The 22,639-nt window shown below is 45.2% G+C and overlaps 1 protein-coding gene across 1 annotated transcript; it reads right to left on the reverse strand.

Moving 5' to 3' along the window:
• Positions 1-3,526: 3,526 nt before the first annotated feature.
• Positions 3,527-22,531, reverse strand: Rad9b (RAD9 checkpoint clamp component B). The gene is given in 12 exon segments (XM_048342965.1): positions 3,527-4,310; positions 4,313-4,367; positions 7,561-7,771; positions 8,737-8,859; positions 9,787-9,851; positions 10,581-10,687; positions 12,326-12,432; positions 14,581-14,680; positions 17,806-17,920; positions 18,090-18,239; positions 21,150-21,220; positions 22,392-22,531. Coding segments are annotated over 12 exon segments (1,197 nt in total). The 5' UTR covers positions 22,429-22,531; the 3' UTR covers positions 3,527-4,254.
• Positions 22,532-22,639: the final 108 nt, after the last annotated feature.

Below are 22,639 nucleotides of genomic sequence, written 5' to 3' on the forward strand. Positions count from 1 at the left end.
TGTAGTTGGTTTTTCTTTTTTGTTTCATTCTTTGGTTGTTGTTTTTTGAGAAAGGTTCTTACTCTGTAGCCCAGTTTATCCTGGAATAAAGTAGGCTGTCCTCCTGTTTCAGCCTCCCAAGTGCTGGGGTGACAGGTGTGTGCCACCATGCCTAACTAAATAGGACTACTTCAGAGACTAGCCCTTGACACTGACTTTGTTGGCCATTTCCAAGCTTTTTTTCCGCCTGATCCTGGGGCTTAAACTCAGAGCCTGGGCATTGTCTTTGAGCTCTTTGTGCTCTAGGCTAGTGCTCTAGGCTAGCACTCCAGCGCTCTACCACTTGAGGCCATAGCACCACTACCAGCTTTTTTGAGTTGTTTATTAGATATAGGACTCTCACCGGTCCTTTCTGCCGGAGCTGGCTTTAAACTGCAATCCTCAGATCTCAGTCTCCTACTAGCTAGAATTGCAGGTATGAGCCACTGGTACTTGGCTGCAAGCTTCTTATCCTGGCAGTGAGCCCACACTTCTCAGCTACCATCTTCTGTCCTCGCCTTCTGCCATTGTACTTTTTCTCAACAGGTGTCTTCCTGTGACTTGTGACTCACGAGCCGGAAACTAACCAGCATGTGAATTGGAGCAATTTTCCCAGCTGAGGAAGGCTCTATGCCTTCAAAGGTACACAGTAAAACTTGTTTGCATACACCAAAAAAATTTTCAATCTGGTGTTTAAACTTAGCTCTGTAAGGGCTGGAGTGTATCTCCGTGGCACAGTGTTTAATCTTGTGTTTTCAAAGCCTTGAGTCCCATCCAGCACCACAAGGGAATGTAAGAATAGCTCCAGGTAGGGCACCCCAGAGGAATAAAGCCGAGTGTGGCCAGCATAAACATGCTGCTTCTGCCAGGACAGCTTTGGCCTAGAAACTCCAACAGCATGCATGCTCTTGGCCATCATCTACATGGGTTGAATGTCAGGAATTTGGTGTCAGGGCTGGGAATACGGCCTAGTGGCAAGAGTGCTTGACTTGTATACATGAAGCCCTGGGTTTGATTCCCCAGCACCACATATATAGAAAACGGCCAGAAGTGGCGCTGTGGCTCAAGTGGCAGAGTGCTAGTCTTGAGCAAAGAGTAGCCAGGGACAGTGCTCAAGGCCTGAGTCCAAGACCCAGGACTAGCAAAAAAAAAAAAAAAAGAAAAAAGAAATTTGGTGTCAGCCAGGTGCTGGTGGCCCACACCTGTAATCCTAGCTGTTGGGGTCAGCTGCACCTTTAAGGGGCCACAGCTGACCTCAGCCTGTCCCTCCCCTTCCTGTCTTTAACAGGAAGAGAAGGAAGTCTGACATCACTTGAGGGACAGCCCCTTGGGACCAATCAGGGGCCCCTCTCTTGTGCCCGCCTTTGGAGCATATCTGGGAGGCTCCTCATTTGAATAAACAGAAGCCCTAGAGGTTTTCTCCAGGGACCCACGCGTCCGTGTCATTCTTGGAGGCTCTGGGGCACCCTGCGACCACACGCCACCGAGGCTACCTGTGGCCATCGCTCCCGCGTGAGCGATAATGGACCATCCAGGAAGGGGCGGACATGCCCCTTCTCCCCCCAAGCGAGGGGAAGTCGAGAGAGAGAGAGAGAGAGAGAGAGAGAGAGAGAGAGAGAGAGAGAGAGAGACGAGAGCGATGTCTCTCTCTGTGGCCATCGCTCCCACGTGAGAGCGATAAAGGGCCACCCAGGAAGGGGCGGACAAGCCCCTTTCCCCCCCAAGCAAGGGGAAGTCGAGAGAGAGAGCCCACACCTAGCTACTCAGGAACTGAGATCTGAGGATGGCAGTTCAAAGTCAGCCTGGGCATTGAACTCTGAGATAAATGGACTTTCCTGCCTGGGCTAGCTTTGAACCAGAGTAGCTAGGATTACAGGTGTGAGCCACTACCAGTGTCTGGCTCTGTGAGACTGTTATATCCAAACCAGAAGTGGTGTTACGGCTCAAAGTGGTATAGTGCTAGCCTTGAGCAAAAGAGTTCAGGGACAGTGCTCAGGCCCTGAGTTCAAGCCCCATGACTGATCAAAAAAAGAGAAAAGAAAATTTGTTGTCATTAGAGTAGGCAAGGAACCCTGAAATGCTCAGTCTGCAATGTGAGGGTGTAGTTGAAAGTATGTGGGCAAAGCCAGTTTCTACAAAAATCCTGGTGAGAGCCATTTTCATTCACAGAGGAACATCTTGAATGCACTTGAGTTTTATTAGGTTACTGTGGGCAGCATGACTCATTACTAAGCTGTAATACAGAGCCAAATTCACTGTTCACAGTCCTAAAGCACACCAGTGCAATTCTCACAAAATCTAGAGTAGGATTGCTTGCCCGTGAACATCTGCTTATGGTCTGACAGTTTTCCAGAGACTTAGCTGTCATATCAGTAAGGTGTGAGGCTTGTCTGCTGGGCTACAGTGAACTACAGGCAGGTTTGGGGTAGGAGGGGCACATGCTCGAAGACATTAGGTAACACTGCCTTTGTGCTAGATATGTTAGTCTGTTGGTGCTGGTAAGAAGCTAGTATGTGTGTGTGTACTGGCCTAGGGACTTGAGCTCGCTCGGGCTGGGTGCTGTCGGGTAATGTTTGTGCTCGAGGCTAGTGCTCTACCACTTGAATCACAGCTCTACTTTTGGTGCATATTTGGAGATGAGTCTCAGGTTCGTCAGCCTGGGTTGGCTTTGAACTGCAATCCTCAGATTTCATCCTCCTGAGTAGCTAGGATTGTAGGCATAAGCCACTGGCACCTCACTTTATTTTGTGCCAGTCCTGGGCCGTGAACTCAGGGCCTGGGCACTGTCCCTGAGCTTCTTTCACTCAAGGCTAGCACTCTACCACTTGAGCCACAGCATCACTTCCAGCCTTTTCTGTGTATGTGGGACTGAGGAATCAAACCCAGGGCTTCATGTATGCTAGGCAAACACTCTACCACTAAGCCACATTCCCAGCTGGCTTTATTTTTTAGGGTTACTGGACTCAAGGCCTTGTAGTACCACTCATCACACTCCTGACCCCATGAGGATAATTTTCTTATAATTCCAACAAGTTTCATTCTTCTATTTTCATATATGTGCACCATCTACTTTGACCATATCCCTCCCTCATTCACCCTCATGGTTGGAGCTTTTTTTTTTCCCCCCTGGTACTGGGCTTGAACTCAGGGCCTGGGCACTGTGCCAAAGCTTTTTTGCTCAAGCTTAGTGCTCTCCCACTTGAGCCACAACCCTGCTTCCAACTCTTTTGATAATTTATTGGAGATGAGAGTCACATGGATTTTCCTGCTTGGGCTGGCTTCAAACTAATCCTCAGATCCCAGCCTCTTGGGTAGGATTTCAGGTGTGAGCCACTGGCACCCGGCTGTAGCTGGTTCTTATTTTTTTGCCACTCCTGGGGTTTGAACTCAGGGCGTGGGCACTGTCCCTGAGCTTCTTTTGCTCAAGGCTAGCACTCTACCACTTGAGCCACAGCACCACTTGTGGCCTTTTCTGTTTATATGGTACTGAGGAGTCAAACCTAGGGCTTTTTGCATGCTGGACAAGCACTCTACCACTAAGCCACATTCTCAGCCCGGGCTGATTCTTTTAAAAAAGCAAACAATTGAGACTTGTCTCCCTCATTCTACTCCAGGCTCTGAGTGGGGGCTGTCCTGCGCCAGCTAGTACAGACGTATTTGGCATTATCTCTGGCTACTTTACTACGTCCCACTGCAGAATAGAAGTTATACAGAAATCTGAACAATTGAAGGCCAGGAAAGAGAATTTTACAATAACTTCAAGAATAAGGTAGCTATATTTTATTCTTGACCATTTTTCCTAATTCCAGGCTTACTTTAAAAATCTCAAAAAACAAAGGATAAAAAGTCATGTCATCACGAGGAGAAAGGGGTAAGTTTTTGCTAGTTCTGAAAACAGCGAAACCCAAGTGCTCCCAGCAAGTACAGTAGTAGTAAAAGCATATGCTACACCGTGGTGAGTGTCCTCCATGCGCCTGGCGCCTGCAGAAAAGGCGCACATCCCTGCAGTGCACGAGCCGGGAACCCTGCCGCCTCGGTATCGCCTCCAGAGACTCCAGAGACCTTACTACTATGCACCGAACAACTCTGATGCGCTGTGTTCTGCACCGAAGACGTCTGCCTCTTGAGTGGTGTTCTCTAGATACAGTCATTGTACAGACAACGTCCTTCCTCCAACAAGGATGGCCAGTCGTGCAGCTCGAGCTTCCTCCTGGGCAGCCCCGGCCCCATGAAAGATCACATGTTACTCGTGTCCTGGTCACTGTCACTTGCTACTGCCGACTGTGGGAAGAGTGATTGGCGTGTTCTTCCTGGTTGAGAGAGACTGCTCCAAAGAACACGGAAGAAAACTAGAGGGAAAAAGAACTGTGCTGTTTATTCTGAAGTGAAGGCTTCTCAGGAAGGAATGGAGTCTGGGTGGCATCTGGCTGTAGGTGGTGGGTTGGGGACATCCAGATGTTTCTGCCTCGCCAGAGGCCCACAAGTCAGCAAAGTGAGCATGGACCAAATATGTAAGACTCCGAGGAGACGCTCAGAACTGGTGGCCTGCGGCTGCGGTTCCAGCCAGCTCCAAGGCAGTGTAGACACATCCAGCTACAGAATAACGTCAGCCAAGAGTGCATGTCATAGAAATAGCCAAATGACAAGCAAATGGGAGAGAAGAAGGAGGTCTTACAAGTGGAGGTTCACCTAATAAGCAGAAAGGTAACAAAAACAAGTGTTTGGCATATGGCGGGCATGATAGTAACTTCCTCACAGAAAACATAGGTGCTAAGTCATTAGGCAAAGAAGTGGGGTGCATTCAGAGTCCCAAAGCCTCTCCTGCAGGCTTGCCTGCCAGCTGCTAGGAGAAAACAAGTCACTTGGCCGCAGGGAGACCTGGCAGTCCCATCCCCAGTCATCAACAACACTGTGTGCTCACTCCAAGCGCTCTGTTGAGACCTAGCCATGAGGAAGCATCAGAAAAGCCCGAGTTCAGACACATTCTATGCCATGTCACAGAAGAGAGAGAGAGAGGACTTAGAAAACAAACGGCACAGGTTTGAGGAGACAGCCAGTCCACAATGCAGATTCTTAGCAATCTGGGTAATGGTGTGTGAGAATTGCTGTACTATTAACAAGTAAGTCTAAGTTTATCTTACGGTTGGGGTGGGGTGTGCAGCTCTGTGGCAGACACAAAGGTCCTGGGTTCCATCCCCAGTACAGAAAAAAAAATGTCTGGACATATGTGTGAGTATGTGTACACATGGAAAGAGTTAAACAGAGGGATATGCTCATCTCCTAGTATTTGCATTTCCTGATTTTTCTTCAGGGAAGTAAGAGTGTGTGTGTGTGTGTGTGTATGTGTGTGTGTGTGTGTGTGTATGTGTGTGCATGGCACTGGGGCAGGAAGCCAGGGCCTTGTGCGTGGTAGGCAAACGCATTACCATGGCACCACATCCTTGCACCCCCAGGAAATAATCATTGTGCTTTTGTGTGAAATGGTAACCTTTGGACTTTTGAAGAGTCTGAGGGGAGATCATATAGAAGTTCTCTATACCATTTAACTTTTCAGAAGTCCCAAATTAATATAAAATAGTAAGTTAGACAAACAAGAAGGGCAGGCTGTGTTATGCTGGACTTGGTGGTCCCCAGGCACATGGCCGTGCAGCTTGGAGCATCCCTGCCACCCTAACCATAGTCACCACTGTGGAGCACCGAGTGGGGCCATTCTATGCGTGAGACTGTCACTAACCGCCCCCCCCCCCACTTCAGTGATGAGTTGACTGCAGCAAAGATCAATACCTTATCCAAGACACACAGCGAACAAGTGGCAAAAGTGAATTTGAATCCGTGGACTTCAGCTGGAGAGCCTGCTGCAGCCCTGAGCTTCAGGGTCCCCTTGGGTGTGGATAGTGCTGAGTGTCTGCAGGGTGAATCCGGTCCAGGGAAGTGGAGGGCCTCCAATGGCCCACACCACGGACCCATAATGCAATTCTGCACTGCAATTCTCCACAGTAAGGCAAGAATTCCCTTTTAAAATGGCCTTGGGCTGGGAATAAGGCCTAGTGACAAGAGTGCTTGCCTTGCATACATGAAGCCCTGGGTTCAATTCCTCAGCACCACATATACAGAAAAAGCCAGAAGTGGCGCTGTGGCTCAAGTGGCAGAGTGCTAGCCTTGAGTAAAAGAAGCCAGGGACAGTGCTCAGGCCCTGAGTCCAAGCCCTAAGACTGGCAAAACAAAACAAAACAATAAAACAGGGCCTTCTTTTTAGAAGTGAGCAGCTTGACTGGAAACAGTGTGAAGAGAGTCCCTAGGGAAGATGAGGACTGTCACGGTCAATTTCAGGGAACTGAAGTGCCAGGTAAACGATTTCCTGCTGGTGCCTGTGAAGCATGAGCACTGCTGGGCTCCTGCCTGCCGCCTGCATTCAGGTCAAGGACGCCATCAGCATAGCTCACGCTTGGACACAGCAACCCAATCTCTGCTGGATTGCGGCCTTCTTAGAAATGATTGAATAATTTAACTATTTAGTATTAATATTCTATCAGTCAGATTTTGCTCCATTTGAGACTAGCTTGGTTTCTCTATCAAAAACAACAACAACAAAAGACCCAGGCGCAAGTGGCCCACACCTGTAGTTTACTGTTTTTTGTTGGTTTGCTTATTTTATTTTTTGCCAGTCCTGGAGCTTGAACTCAGGGCCTGAGCACTGTCCCTGAGCTTCTTTTGCTCAAGTCTAGTACTCTACCACTTGAGCCACCGTGCCACTTCTGGCTTTTTTTGTTCATGTGGTACTGAGGAATTGAACCCAGGGCTTCATGCATGCTAGGTGAGCACTCTACCACGAAGCTACATTCCCCGTGTTCACACCTATAATCCTAGCTACTCAGGAGGCTGAGATCCGAGGGGTCGTGGTTCAAAGCCAGCTGGGCAGGAAAGGCCGTGAGACTCTTTATTCTCCAATTAACCACCAGAAGTGGCGCTGTGGCTCAAGTGGTAGAGTGCGAGCCTTGAGCTGAAGAGCTCAGGGACAGCGCCCAGGCCCAGAGTTCAAGCCCCACAACCAACAAAAAGAAAAAAATAAATGAAGGCCTGGCACCAGTGGCTCATGCCTGGAATCTTAGCTACTTGGGAGACTTGAAATGGTTGGGATCACAGTTGTAGGCAGAAACATTCATAACATTCATAAATCCTCCACCCCCATCAAAGAAGAGCTAGACTTGGTGGTCCAGCCTGGTGGCCTAGCTAGCAGAAATTCTATAATAGGTGGATCAGACCCAGTCATGTGCCTAGGCAGAAAAATGGCCCTATCAAAAATAAACAGCAAAAACCAGTGCTGGAGGTGTGGCTCAGAAGGTAGTACCTGCGGTGCAAGCACAACGACTGGGTACCACAGGAAGAGAGGGCTCTCAATGGTAGACACATGCTTAGTTGTTGGAGGCCCTGGCTTCAGTCCTCATAGCCAGGAAAAGCAAAGCAAATGAGTGGTCAGGATGCTGGGATGGCTGGGGGGGGAGAACTCTCCACCCCGACGGGTCATGTCAGCATTTCTCTTACCCTCCTGAGCACTGGGCTGGGCTCCGCCCCTGAGTGCTCTCTGTCAGGTGCTTTCTCCATCTGAGGGCTGCTGTGGTTTTCCTGGGCATGGCTCTCCGGGGGAGTTTCAGGGGGTCGCAGCCTTTTCCGTGGCATTTTCCTCGAGATGCTCTCTGCGACCTGGCTGCTTCCACACTGACCAGCATTCAGCTTTGTCCGGACTGGACTTGACCTGAGGTATTGAGGGCCAATGAAAGCGCTGTTACTATTACCATAGAGACATGTGACATCCTAACTTAGGACATGTATCCAAACAATAGAGCTACTTGTTGAAAGTTACAATTCATGTTGATTATTTCTGAATCTTTCAGGAGATAGTATATAATGTGGTAACAGGAATGAATAAGAAAATTAAATAAACCACTAGCCATGTATATGACATAATATGAGGTCATGAAAACACATGTTTCTGAGTCATAATGGTGTAATATACTTAGGTGGGGAGGAGGTAAGATACAAAAGACATGATGGTGTTTAAGACATAAATGTATAAGACTGCAGGTATAACTGAGTGATAGAGGAATTGGCTAATGTGTAAGTCCCTAGGCTCCCTCCATACCTAGCACTGTAACGCACGCGCACACACACACACACACACACGTCATGGATATGCATAGGCATATGTGTATGCAAAACAAAATCTGAAAGAAAAGTCAGTGAGCCAAAAGGTTAAGTGTCTATCTCTAGAAGATGTCTTGTTTTTTTCCTTTGTACTTCTTTATTTTCTAGATTTTCTGTATTTTCCTTGATTTTTTTTTTCATGTAACTTTGAAATTAGCTTACAAGAAAGCATGTCTCTCCCCCAAAAAAATTAACTGAGAAAAAGAACAGGAGAAGGAACCCGGCATCCTGCCCTCCCTGTGAGAAGGGGGTGCAGCTAATCCTCTACCACCCTTGAAGGCTAACAGGAAATCGGGCATGTGTTTTGAGTGCTAATGAAGACAAACTAGACCGTCCCGTTTGATTCTGGTCTGATGAGAAAAAGCAATGCAGTACAAGATTGGTGAAGTCTCCAGTGCTGTGGTTCAGCCTCCCACCTGCTCTTCAGATTCTCAAGTAGTGCTCATTACTCAGTTGTTTTCTAAGTGGATGTGACCCAACTCTTTGAGCCAATCACACAGCAGAATGGAGCCTCACCTTTGTCCTTCCTGGGGCAGGCACAGTGACAGTGGTGAAGGCGGTCTGCTGGAGTCATCAGCTAAGGTAGCCAAGTAGAAATGAGCTTCCAATAGCATATCATTAATACTTAGCGCCACAGGCCTAAAGAGACAGAGGCAGCAAAGATGATATCTAGTTTCTGATGGACATTTGGAACATGTTATAAAATGATACGGAATTCTGGAGTATAGAGAAACAATACAAATAGATGTTGTTTCTGCCTGGTGCTGGTGACTCAGGCCTGTAACCTAGCTACTCAAGAAGCTGAGATCTGAGGATCACGGTTCAAAGCCAGCCCAGACAGGAGAGTCCATGAAACTCTTAATTTCAATTAATCACCAAAAAGCCAGAAGTACAGCTGTGGCTCAAGTGTTAGAGCACTAGCCTTAAGCAAAAGAGCCCAGGGACAGGGCCCAGGCCCTGACTTCAAGCCCCAGGGCCAGCAAATACATAAAAATGTCATCTTGGACTGAGGAACGTGACTCAAATGGTAGATCACCCGCCTGTCAAATGTGAGGTCCTGAGTTCAAGCCCCAGTACTACCAAAAAAAGTCATCTTCCAAAATTTTAGTTTGATAAGTATTGCTAGTAAAGTTAGTAAATTTCTGTGAGGTACCAGTGGCTCATCCTAGCTACTCAGGAGGCTGTGATCTAGGGATTGAGGTTCAGAGCCAGCCTAGGTAGGAAAGTCTATGAGACTCTTTATCTCTGATTAAGCATCCAAAAAGCAGGAAATGGCCCAGCGTGGCCATTTATCTCCAATGAACTATTCACCAAGAGCCAGGAGTGGCTCAAGTAGTAGATCACTAGCCTTGAGCACAGAGAGGCTCAGGGACAGAGCCAAAACCCTGAGTTCAAGCCAGGACCAGCACACACACACACACACACACACACACACACACACACACACACACACACACACACAAAATCCCGAGATGTTTAAAAATTTTAATTTTTGATCCAAAGGATTCTAGTATCTATATGAAACAAAAGAAAAGAAATAAACATAGAAAAGTTCACAAGATGTACCTCCCAGGAAAATCAAAATGCATGGCGACAGGACCACGCACAGCTTCAGAGAGCGTCAGGAATCCCTGAAAGAAGGGAAGAAGGAAAGTTGAAATGTTTAATTTGAAAATATCACCAGGTCAGGTACCAGTGGCTCACCTCTATAATCCTAGCTACTCAGGAGGCTGAGATCTGAGAATTGCGGTTCAAAGCCAGCCTGGGCAGGAAAGGCTATGAATCTCTTATCTCCAATTAACTATCAGAAAACCAGAAGTGGCGCTGTCACTCAAGTGGTAGAGCACTAGCCTTGAGCTGAAAAACTCAGGGACAACACCCGGGGGCGGGGGGGAGGGGAGGAATATATATATATTCACCAGGGCTGGGAATGTGGTTTAGTGGTAGACTGCCTAGCATTCATTAGTACCACATAAATAGAAAAATCTAGATGTGGCACTGTGGCTCAAGTGGTAAAGTGCCAGCCTTGAGCAAAAAAAGCTCAGGGGCAGTGCCCAGACCCTGAGTTCAAGCTCCAGGACTGGCTATATATATATATGTTTGTTTACTGTGCTCCTGTAGCTCATGCCTGTAATCCTAGCTACTCAGGAGACTGAGATCTGAGGATTGTAGTTCAAAAAGCCAGCGTAGGGAAAGTTCCTGTGAGACTATTATCTCCAATTAACCACTCAAAAACCAGAAGTAGAGCTGTGGTTCAAAGTGGTAGAACCCAGGCCCTGAGTTCAAGCACTACAATGGACAACAACAACAACAAAATTATCAGTGAAGTTTTAAATTTGAATTTCATATAGTTTTTTTACCTTCAAATCTTTGAGACAAAACGTTATTTCAGTATCCAATCCAATCTGAAAGAAGTCAAACTCGTCTCTGTCCACACATACCAAGCTGTGCACAGAACTGGTCGTGTCTGTTTAATGTTAGAGGAAAATGAAGAATAAAATCGGTCCTAGAGGTCTTTATTAAATTTTAATATAAGAATATGACCACAGTAGCTAGGTATAAAACAATCACAAATTCATTGGGAAGGTGGAGTCCACACCTGTATCCCTCTTTGTTGTGACCAATAGAATATGTGGTGCTGGGCTGGGAATGTGGCCTAGTGGAAACAGTGCTTGCCTCTCATACATGAAGCCCTGGGTTCAATTCCTCAGCACCAAATACATAGAAAACGGCCAGAGGTGGCGCTGTGGCTCAAGTGGCAGAGTGCTAGCCTTGAGCAAAAAGAAGCCAGGGACAGTGCTCAGGCCCTGAGTTCAAGCCCAGGACTGGCCAAAAAAAAAAAAAAGAAAAAAAGAAAAAAGAAAGAAAACACACACACACACACACACACACACACACACACACACACACACACGTGGGTGCTACAACCAAGACTGGCCTCAAACCTTAAGTCTCAGATGGCCTTCACTTCCCGTCTCCTGCAGCTGGGGTCTTTTAGACCATGTCCATGACACAGAGGCCCCTCTGTGGCCGTCAGTGGCATGCAATAGCAAGTAGCCAGCATCCCTGGGAGCAAGGGAGTGGCCATCTTCATGCCCAGCCACAACTGATGAGGGGGCACCAAGTGAGCATTGTCCAGTGAGAGATGCTATGCTAGAAAGGCCGAATGTTCTATGTTTTTACTCACTGGTGGAGGCTAGTTCTTAAAGCCATGTTTGTGTGGATGTCCATTTGCATATATAACTAGATATATACATATACATGCACACACACAGAGCAGGATGAGAATGTAGGGGGATGAGGGCAAAGGGAAAAAGATGGAGACTGAATAATTTCCAAATACAGTATGAAGAGAGTTGTTAATCAATGCAGGACTGAGGGAGGAGGGAGGAGAAAGCAAAAGAAATGGTTGTTCTGGGGGCTGAGAATGTGGGTTAGTGGTAGAGTGCTTGTCTAGCATGCATGAAGCCCTGGGTTCGATTCCCCAGCACCACATAAACAGAAAAAGCCAGAAGTGGCACTGTGGCTCAAGTGACAGAGTGCTAGCCTTGAGCAAAAAGAAGCCAGGGACAGTGCTCAGGCCCTGAGTTTAAGCCCCAGGACTGGCAAAAAAAAAAAAAAGGTTGTTGTGAACAAAACACAACATATGCACTTCTGAAATGCTATAGTGCAACCCTTGCTGTAAATAATACACACTAAAAAAATTTAACGGCAAGAACAGAAAGGGGGCTGGGAAGAGGATGGAGAGGGAGGGCTAGGAAGGAAGTGAGCACTAAAAGAGGTCACATGGTTTATTTGTACACATGGGCTGTTAGCCCCTCAGCTCTCCTTTATGCTAATCACAGAGGAATGAAGATGAGAAACAGACATTACAAGCTTAATTGAAACTATATTTTCCTTAGTAATCATTCTCTTCATTTAAAAACCTAAAATTCAAAATCAAACACTGTGTTACAACTTGTGTTAAAATTCCTGGATCTCTTAAAGCTTTTTCTGATCTTTTCACATCTTCCTGCTTCTTACATAGGAATGATATGACATTACTGATATGCACTGCATGGCTAGCAATGACCCCATCACACCAGGACACACACATTCTCCCTACCCATTGCTTGCTCATTAGGACTCTTGAGGCAAAAATCTGCTAAAGTGACGGCGAGGGTAACTTCCTCCACAGTTGATGGAAAAAGAGCAGCCATCTCCCCCAGTAATCTGTAAAGTACAATGAGCTATGTTAGCCTTGTTGGCTGGGCATGGTGACGCAGGTCTGTCACACTACACTAAGAAATGCTGAGGGAGGAAGAGCCTTTGAAGCCCATTTCCAGAACTCTGTATGAGGTAGCCAACAGCAAGGCCCTCAACAGGGCCATACTCCCCACCTCCTGGTATTCATGGCCTTATTTGCTCCTCCCTAAGCACAGGTTCACTTCAAAGTCAGAAAACACAAATAGGAGACCAGGAGTCTCAGGCTGGGCTTGCATCTCCATCCTCTTTTCTCAGATCATCAGCTGCTGTCTGTGAGAACAGGCAGGCATCCCACCGACAACACCCCAGGAGCTCAGAAATGGATTCCCTGAGGTCATACCTGAAGCCCCAGGCTGAGCCTTCAGCTGCCACAGCCTCAGCTTCATGAAGACTTGAGCCAGGAACAGGTAGCTCCAAAGCACTAAAGGGCCATACTTTTTCTTTTTCTTTGTCAGAGGGCTTGAACTCAGGGCCTGGGCACTGTCCCTGAGCTGTGTTTTTTGTTTGTGCTTTGCTTTTTTTTTTTTTTTTTTTTTGCTGAAGGCTAGCACTCTACCACTTGATCAACAGTGCCACTTCTAGCTTTTTTGGGGGGAGGGAGGGTAATTAACTGGAGATAGAGGAGTTTCATGGACTTTGCTGCCACTGCTGGCCACGTGAGCCTCATATCTCAGCCTCCTGAGTAGCTAGGATTACAGGTCTGAGCCCCCTGTACCTGGCTAAATGTGAAGTATTAGGTAATAATTTAGGGTAAAGGTTTTCCTCTGTGGATAGAAGGGGATGTAGAAAGCCATAGGTAGGATATTTTTAGAGCCTTCTTGGCCACTAAATTATTATTGCTCCCTTTAAGGCAGTTACTATCTACTATTGTTATTCTCAAGGTTTCCTTAAAGTGATATCCCTAAGTAAAGTTTTAGCTTTACAAAAAGCTGTAGAGGCTAGACATGACAGCACACTGCTGGGGAGAGGGGCATTAATAATAAAATTGTAGTTCGTGACTGGCTCAGGGTAAAGGCCTGAGACCCTGTCTACAAAATAAGCTACAGCAAAAAGGGTTGGGGGCATTGCACAAGCAGTAAAGCATTTGCCTAAAAAGCTCTAGGACCTGAGCGCTCAACCCTAGGTACCACCCAAAACAAAGCAAAACAAAAACCTGTGGGCCAGGTATAACTCGGAGGCAGAACACTTGCTTAGCAGACCCAAGGCCCTGGGTTCAATCCATAGTACTGCAAAAATAGAAAGAATTTAGCCAGGTGCTGGTGGCCCATGCCTGTAATCCTAGCTACTCAGGAGGCTGAGATCTGAGGATCTAGGTTCAAAGCCAGCCCAGGCAGGGAAGTCCATGAGTTCTTTTTTTTTTTTTTTTTTTTTTTTTTTTTTCCAGTCCTGGGGCTTGACCTCAGGGCTGGGCGCCAATCCTGAGCTTCTTTGCTCAAGGCTAGCACTACCACTTGAGCCACAGTGCCAGTGATACTTCTGGGTCTTTCTGTGTGTGTGGTACTGAGGAATCAAACATAGGGCTTCATGCATGCTAGGCAAGCACTCTAGCACTAAGACACATTCCCAGCTCCCAAGACTCCAATTAACCACCAGTAAACCAGAAGTGGTGCTATGGCTCAAAATGGTAGAGGCTACCCTTGAGTAAAAGATCTCAGGGAGGGGCTGGGGATATGGCCTAGTGGCAAGAGTGCTTGCCTCCTATACATGAGGCCCTGGGTTCAATTCCCCAGCACCACACATACAGAAAACGGCCAGAAGTGGCGCTGTGGATCAAGTGGCAGAGTGCTAGCTTTGAGCAAAAAGAAGCCAGGGACAGTGCTCAGGCCCTGAGTCCAAGCCTCAGGACTAGACAAAAAAAAAAAAAAAAAAAAAAGATCTCAGGGACAGTGCCTAGGACAAAAGTTCAAGCCCTACCACCGACCAAGCTGTGACTCAAAGTTCAGGAACAGTGCCCAAGTCCCAAGTGAGTTCAAACCCTAAGACCAACACAACAAAAAACAATAATTTAAGAATAACAAATTATAACTGATTGAAAAGCTGTAGGGCATTATTTCTTTCCTCTGTAAGCATACTATACTCCAAAAAAGGAAAGAATTAACACAGGAAACTGATTACCTTGGCTGAATCACTAGTATATTAGTACACATGTTCTTTTCCAGAAGAACTTCCACAGGCTGGCTTTCTTCAAAGCGTATATTATGAGTCTTTTTAATACCTTAAAAAAATGAAGCAACCTTTTAACTATATAAATTCAAAATAGATTATGTCTTTAAGTTTCATGGCCAAATTAAAACAATAATTGGAACATAATGTACATGCATGAAAACAATGAAATTGTCCTCTGAGCCAGGTACCCGTGGCTCACGCCTGTAATCCTAGTTACTCAGGAGGTTGAGATCTGAGGGTCGTGATTCAAAGCCAGCTGGGGCAGGAAAGTCCCCATGAGACTTTCTCTTATCTCAGATTAGCCACCAGAAAACCAGGAGTGGTAGTGTGGTTCATAGTGGTAGAGCCTAGCTTTGAGTAAAGGAGCTCAGGGACAAAAGTTCAAGCCCTAGTACTGACAAAAAAAAAAAAGAAATCGCCTTTGTATAACTAATGTAAGCTAATTATTATTATTTTTTTTAAGGCAACGTAAAGCAGTAAGTTTAAGTAACATTTACTATGTGGCAGAGAACTAGTTTGAAGCAGCACTCTAATGAAGTGTGCTATTGCCCCCTAGTGGTCACAAAGTGACATATCCCCTAGGAAATCGTAAACCAGTTAGTACTGTTCACTATCACCCTCCGACTGTAGTACCTTTTCTCCACATCTGGCCTGTGAATTTTTTTCCTTTGACGAGTTACAAAATTATGCTGAGTGCCCAAATACCCCCTAAATGGTCAGGACCTGAATATTTCAGGTTTGAGAGTGCTTTGGCATTTGCACAGACCTTATAGGCTGAATGCCACTGGTCTGGAAATCATATTTTGTCATCTATCAGATTTTTTTAGATTAGGCATACTCAGTCTACAATGTGCCAGAAACCGTTTGCATGCATACATGCATTCTGAACCTCACCATGTTGTGCAAGAGGGGGAGTAACTTAATCTTAGAAGCTAAAAACCACAGCTCAATGGGGCGTATTGACTTTTCAAGGTTAACAAGGAGAGGAGAGTTGGAATCTGTTTGCGTATGTAATTAAAGCCAGGCAGGCCTAATAATGTGTGAGAATCAAGGGGACTTGCCAAAAAAAAACATTTTTGCAACTTATGTGTTTGTTTTTATTGAATAAGTAACAATAACAATATTTAGGATTTTAACAATACTTAATTTAATAAATATTTGCTACAAATGTCTGTGTATCAGGGTGTAATTGTTAACTTTGGCCCATGGGGAGCTCTTGTCACTCATTTTCTCGCAGCCCCAACCAGCCCGAATCCCACCTGTACATGGCAGAAAGGCCTATTCTCTACCCTGGCTGTAATTTTTATTTTTATCATGCTCTTTGTGTGATTCTGCTATTATATTTTTGTTTTTTGGGTTTGTTGTTTGTTTTTTTTTGCCAGTCCTGGGGCTCGAACTCAGGGCCTGAGCACTTTTCCTGGCTTCTCTTGCTCAAGGCTAGCACTCTACCACTTGAGCCACAGTGCCACTTCTGGCTTTTTCTAGATATGTGGTGCTGAGGAATCGAACCCAGGGCTTCATGTATGTATACGAGACGAGTAATTTACCACTAGGCCATATTCCCAGCCCGATTCTGCTATTATATGAAGGAGAAATAAGTTAAATCATGGACATTTGTGGGTAAAAAACATCAGGATAGAAATGTATACTGAAATAAAAAATATATTAAGACAAATTAAGAGCTGGGCATAGGTGGCTCATGCCTGTAATCCTAATTACTCTGGAGGTTGAGATCTAAGGATCACAGCCTGGGCAGGAAAGTCTGTAAGACTCTTATCTCCAACTAGCCACCAAAAAGCTGGAAGTGGAGCTGTGGCTCAAGTGATAGAGTGCTAGCCTTGAGCAAAAAAAGCTCAGGGACAGTGCCCAGGTCCTGAGTTCAAACCTCATAACCATAAAAAAAGATAAATAATAAATATAAGATTAAAATTAAGGAATATTAGGTAAGTCTGGGTGAGGGTACAATCCTGTCATTCTTGGAGGTATAAATAGGATCAATGACCAAAGCCCTTTCCTAGATAGATAGATGATACATACATACATACATACACAAATAGAAAAAATGGTTGAAGATATGGCTCAAGAGGTAGAATGTCTGCCTGGGAAGCACAAGGCCTAGAGCTAAAAACCCAAAACATCTGGGGAAGAAAGAAAGAAATATAAATTATAGCAGTGTGAGGTGTCTTTTGTTTCCTGGTTGTTTTAAAGAAGACCCCAAGCTGGCCTCCGACTTGAGATCCTAATTCTTCATAACCGTCTAAGGTAGGGATTACTGGCAGGTATTATAACACCCAACTAGAGCAACCAATTAAAATTCAAGGGTGTTTAAAAAGAAATGTATTCATGCTGGGAATGTGGCTTAGAGATAGAGTGCTTTCCTAGGGTGTTTGAAGCCCTGGGTTCGATTCCTCAGCACCACATAAACAGAAAAAGCCAGAAGTGGCATTGTGGCTCAAGAGGTAGAGTGCTGGCCTTGAGCAAAATAAGCTTAGGGACAGTACCCAGGCCTTGAGTTCAAGCCCCAGGAGTGACAAAAAAAAAAAAAAAGAAATGTACTTATTCCCTTGCTTTTGTAACTGTAACCCCCCTGTTAATCAACTTTACAATAAAGAATAAATAAAATTCAAGTAAGCAGCTTAAAAATTATTTTGTATGAATCAATGTTTGTACCCTGGTCAATACATTTTTTTAATTTTTTAAATTTTATTTATTTATTTATTTTTATTTTTTTAATTTTTTGTCTCTTTTTTTTCTTCTTTTTTATTTGACAATACATTTTTTAAAAAAGAAATGCTTAGGGCTGGGAATATGGCCTAGTGGCAAGAGTGCTTGTCTCCTATACATGAAGCCCTCATTTTGATTCCTCAGCACTACATATATAGAAGAGGCCAGAAGTGGCGCTGTGGCTCAAGTGGCAGAGTGCTAGGCTTGAGCAAAAAGAAGCCAGGGACAGTGCTCCATCCCTGAGTTCAAGCCCCAGGACTGGCAAAAAAAAAAAAAAAAAAAAAAAAAAAAAAGAATGCTTAATACCAATCATCTTACAGGGACAGATAAGGGAATACCTTCACTGGCCCAAGCAGTGATGCTACAGGAGAGGTCTTGACAGGTTTGAATATTCTAAAACTAAAACTAGTTCAGAAGAAACAGCATTTTAAACTACTGTGTTATACCTACCGTGTTTGCAGAAGAGCTGAATAATAACTCTGCACTGCTTAGATTTGGTGAATATTTTGCACTTCTCAACATTTCTCTCAAGGAAATTCAGACATTTAAAGATGGGCAGAACTGACTGTAAAGCAAATATATGACAACTATTAAACAGGTACCCAATATAGCTTCTTAAAACCCAACTTGTTTCTGTGTCTTCATAAATGAGTAGACAGATTTGCATGCCAATGTGTTAAGTGTAGAGCAGATGTAATATTTCTTCTATATGAGAGAAGAACATGAAGATTTACCTGCATTGTGAACTTGCAATTTAAAGTCAGTGGAATGTTATTATTATTCATTGTCCCTGAGGTTGACCATTGATATTGTTCAAAAAACACAGGAGAGAAGAGGACGTATCCATATGCTGACGAAGAAGAATTCATAGATCGCAGCATAAGCTGGAAAAGTAAGTTAGCTGTTTGGGACAAAACAAACTTTAAATTCCACTATGTATACTGTCACAAATATGTTCAAAATAAGACCATAAACTGTCAGCTATGGACCTCACCACACAGTGTATATTGTATTTACACATTTACATGTGTATATGTAGAGATATTATATTGAATACCTATATATTCAATCTAAAATTTTACATGGTGAACGTGTCAAATTGTAAAGTACTAAAGGGGCCTTAACTTTAACACATGTAGTGGCAGAAGGCACTAGAAAAGGGAGTTAAAACTGGACTGTGGCTCACACATGTCATCGTAGCTACTCAGGAGCCTGAGATCCCAGGATCATGGTTCAAAGCCAGCCTGGGTGGAAAAGTCCCTGTGATACTCTTGTATACAAGGCAAGCACTCTTGCCACTGGGCTATATTCCCAGCACCAAAGACCTTTCTTTTTTTTTTGCCAGTCCTGGGGCTTGGACTCAGGGCCTGAGCACTGTCCCTGACTTCTTTTTCTCAAGGCTAGCACTCTGCCACTTGAGCCACAGTGCCACTTCTGGCCATTTTCTATATATGTGGTGCTGAGGAATCGAACCCAGGGCTTCATGTATATGGGGCAAGCACTCTTGCCACTAGGCCATATCCCCAGCCACCGTGGTACTCTTATCTCCAATTAACCACTCAAAAACTAGAAGTGGTGCTGTGGCTTAAGTGGTAGCACAAAGAGGCTCAAGGAGAGCACCCAGGCCCTGAATTCAAACCCTAGAACAAAAAAAAAAAAAAAAAAAAGAGGATCATAGTTCAAGGACAGCCTAAGTACCAGGAGCCATGATGTCTCCTTGGCATCTTAGCTAATAGAAAGCTGTGATAGAAAGGTTCAAAGGTCCAGAACAGCCCAGGTGAAAAAGTTTGCTACACCTCATATCACAGGAAAAAGCTGGGCCACGATAGCACATACCTGTCATCCCAGATATGATGGCAAACATAAAATAGAACTGTGTTACAGGTGCAGGCCTGTGCAGTGAGGGCCTACTGCAAAACAACTAGTGTCAAAAAGGGTGCTGAGGGGCTGGGAATGTGGCTTAGTGGTAAAGTGCTTGCCTAGCATGCATGAAGCCCTGGGTTTGATTCCTCAGCACCACATAAACAGAATAAGCTGGAAGGGGCTGGGGATATGGCCTAGTGGCAAGAGTGCTTGCCTCCCATACATAAAGCCCTAGGTTTGATTCCCCAGCACCACCTATACAGAAAATGGCCAGAAGTGGCACTGTGGCTCAAGTGGCAGAGTGCTAGCCTTGAGCAAAAAGAATGGGACAGTGCTCAGGCCCTGAGTCCAAGGCCCAGGACCGGCCACAAAAAAAAAAAAAAAAAAAAAAAAAAAGAATAAGCTGGAAGTGGCACTGTGGCTCAAGTGGTAGAATGCTAGCCTTGAGCAAAAGAAGCTCAGGGACAGTGCCCAGGATCAGTGCCCTGAGTTCAAATCCCAGAACTGGCAAAAAAAAGAAAAAAGTGTTGAGGCTGGGTCCTGGTGGCTCACACACCTGTAATCCTAGCTACTCAGGAGGCTGAGATCTAAAGTTTGCAGTTCAAAGCCAGCCCAGGCAGGAAAGTCCATGAAAATGCTATCTCCAGTTAACCACCAGAAAACCAGAAGTGGTACTGTGGTACAAAATGGTAGAGCACTGCCTTGAGTGATAAAACTCATGGATAGCTCCCAGGCCCAGAGTTCAAGCCCAAGGAATGACACAGAACAAATAAAAAAGCCCAGAATTGTCAGATCTTTTGAATTATAGAAGCAGAAAACGAAGACTTTTATGTGGATTCTCCTTTTTTTTTTAATTTGCCCTAGGCCTTGAACTCTGGGTCTAGGCACTGTCCCTAAGCTTCTTTTGCTCAAGGCTAGCACTCTACCACTTGAGCTACATCTCTACTTCTGGCTTTTTCTGTGATTAACTGGAGATGAGGTTCTCATGGACTTTCCTGCCTGGGTTGGCTTCAAACCGCAATTCTCTGATATTCTCCTGAGTAGACAGGATTACAGGCGTGAGCCATCGGGGCCCAGCTATTCTCCCAATTTTTGTTTTGTTTTATTTTTGGCCAGTCCTGAGGGCTTGGAACTCAGGGCCTGAGCACTGTCCCTAGCTTCTTTTTGCTCAAGGCTAGCACTCTACCACTTGAGCCACAGCGCCACTTCTGGGTTTTTCTATCTATGTGGTGCTGAGGAATCAAACCCAGGGCTTCATGTATACCAGGTGAGCACTCTACTGCTAAGCCATAATCCCAGCCCTCTCTCTACCTCCCATTTTTAAAAATTATCTTTAAATAGTTGTATGAAGGGGTTTCAATTCAACAAGTCAGTTTTATGAGTAAAATGCATTTTAGGGGCTGGGGATATGGCCTAGTGGCAAGAGCGCTTGCCTCATACACACGAAGCCCTGGGTTCAATTCCCCAGCACCACATATACAGAAAATGGCCAGAAGTGGCGCTGTGGCTCAAGTGGCAGAGTGCTAGCCTTGAGCAAAAAGAAGCCAGGGACAGTGCTCAGGCCCTGAGTCCAAGGCCCAGGACTTGCAAAAAAAAAAAGCCTTTTAATCACTGCCACCCCTTTCATCTTTCTCCTCCTTCTTTCCCAAATCCATCCCTGTCCTCAAGCTACATGGTTCCATTTTCACATTTGTACATTGACTATGCTAACTCTATTCACCCACCATTTTGCTCCATTTGTCTTCCTCCTTCCCCTAAGTTTCCCTAACAACCTGGGAAAACATTTTTTAGCTTCCTGGTATTCATGTTGTTAAACTGATCATTAGTTGTTCAGAGAAGTGATATTGGAATCCTCATACTTTAGGGACTGGGGTCTTTCAATTTCACTTCTTGCTTTAGTATATGGCCTATAGCTTTATGTTCTTACTTACACCTTGCTTCGATGGGTCAAGCCATAACTCACTACTCAGTCGTGCTAGAGCTTGGATTGCCTTCCCAAATACTATGGAGAAAAAAGAAAGTGCTGCTTATGTTTGTCTTTTTTCCCCCCAACATACAGAACACTCAAAATACATTGGTAAAGAAAACTGGGATCAACCGAAACCTCTCTGTGCAACTACAGATTAATTTTAAAACTTAAAAAAAAGCTGGGATTAATTCAATTATATTTTCTCTTGATTCTTCAATTGAGCAATTTGTCTCTGTCCTTGGGTAAAATGCCTGAAAAAGGAAATAGAGGAGCTTTTAGAACTCTGGATACATCTCATCCCCCGGCAACTGGTTATTTTGGAAATTGCTGACATCTGTTCTACCCAAACTTTGTTGCCTATTTAGTAATGCATACACAGGCTCAGTGATTCTACCATTCACCCTGAACTCTATATACTATAACATTTGGCCTCTCTGTAGCATGCAGTATGCTTAGATTAACCAGAATGACCTCAATTTAACACTTTGTGTCAAATTCTACAAGGACAAATGTAAAAGCTAAGTGCAAGACCATGAAGGGAGTTGTGACCTGCTTGCTATATTTGGCCACATTTGTGTGAGGCAGTCTATCCAGATGCACATTTGAACAACTTCCTGTTAACGAATAAGATATTTTCATTTTTTGTAAAACCAAAAATCAAGTGACTATATGTGACATTTGTTCAATTATTGGACATGTGCACATATATAATTATACACTATATATATTATACACTGTCACATTGCTTGAAGAAAATACAATGTGTCGCCGGGCGCCAGTGGCTCACGCGTGTCAATCCAGCTACTCAGAAGGCTGAGATCTGAGTGAGGATCGTGGTTCGAAGCCAGCCCCGGTAGGAAAGTCCGTGAGACTCTTCAACTGATCACCCAAAAGCCGGAAGTAGCGCTGTAGCTCAAGTGGCAGAGCGCTAGCTTTGGACTGAAGAGCTCAGGGGCAGCGGCCAGACCCTAAGTTCAAGCCCCACAACCGCCAAAAAAAAAACCCAACAACAACAAAAAAAACCCCAAAACCCAACTATATAAATAACATAGAAGAAATTTGGGCCTCCATCCTCCGGGGCAGCAGAGCCAGCGGGGCCCCAGGCTCGCGACCTCGAGCCCTGCACAAAAACCGCACAAAGGAAGCGCTTCGTGGACTTCAGGCTTTCCCTCTTTTACGTGAGAAGCAAGAAGGGCCGCTCCACCTTTCAGTTGACCGCCGTTCATCGTGCACTTCAGCATGGCCGCCGGCGCTACACTGCAAGCCGCACGGCAAGCACGCACTCAGATGCCCGGATGTGGTCCGCGCTTTCCGAGCTAGGCAAACGCGCCCTTCCCATTCCTACTCCTCTCCTAGATAGAGTCAAAGCACGTACGGCGCGAAAGGGCCTAGGTGGGCCTCCGTAGAAGTCGGTAGGGGTACCGACTTCTCTTCTCATTGGTCGTGAGAGCG

Source organism: Perognathus longimembris, chromosome 3 (genome assembly GCF_023159225.1).
Source record: "Perognathus longimembris pacificus isolate PPM17 chromosome 3, ASM2315922v1, whole genome shotgun sequence".
NCBI lineage: Eukaryota > Metazoa > Chordata > Mammalia > Rodentia > Heteromyidae > Perognathus > Perognathus longimembris.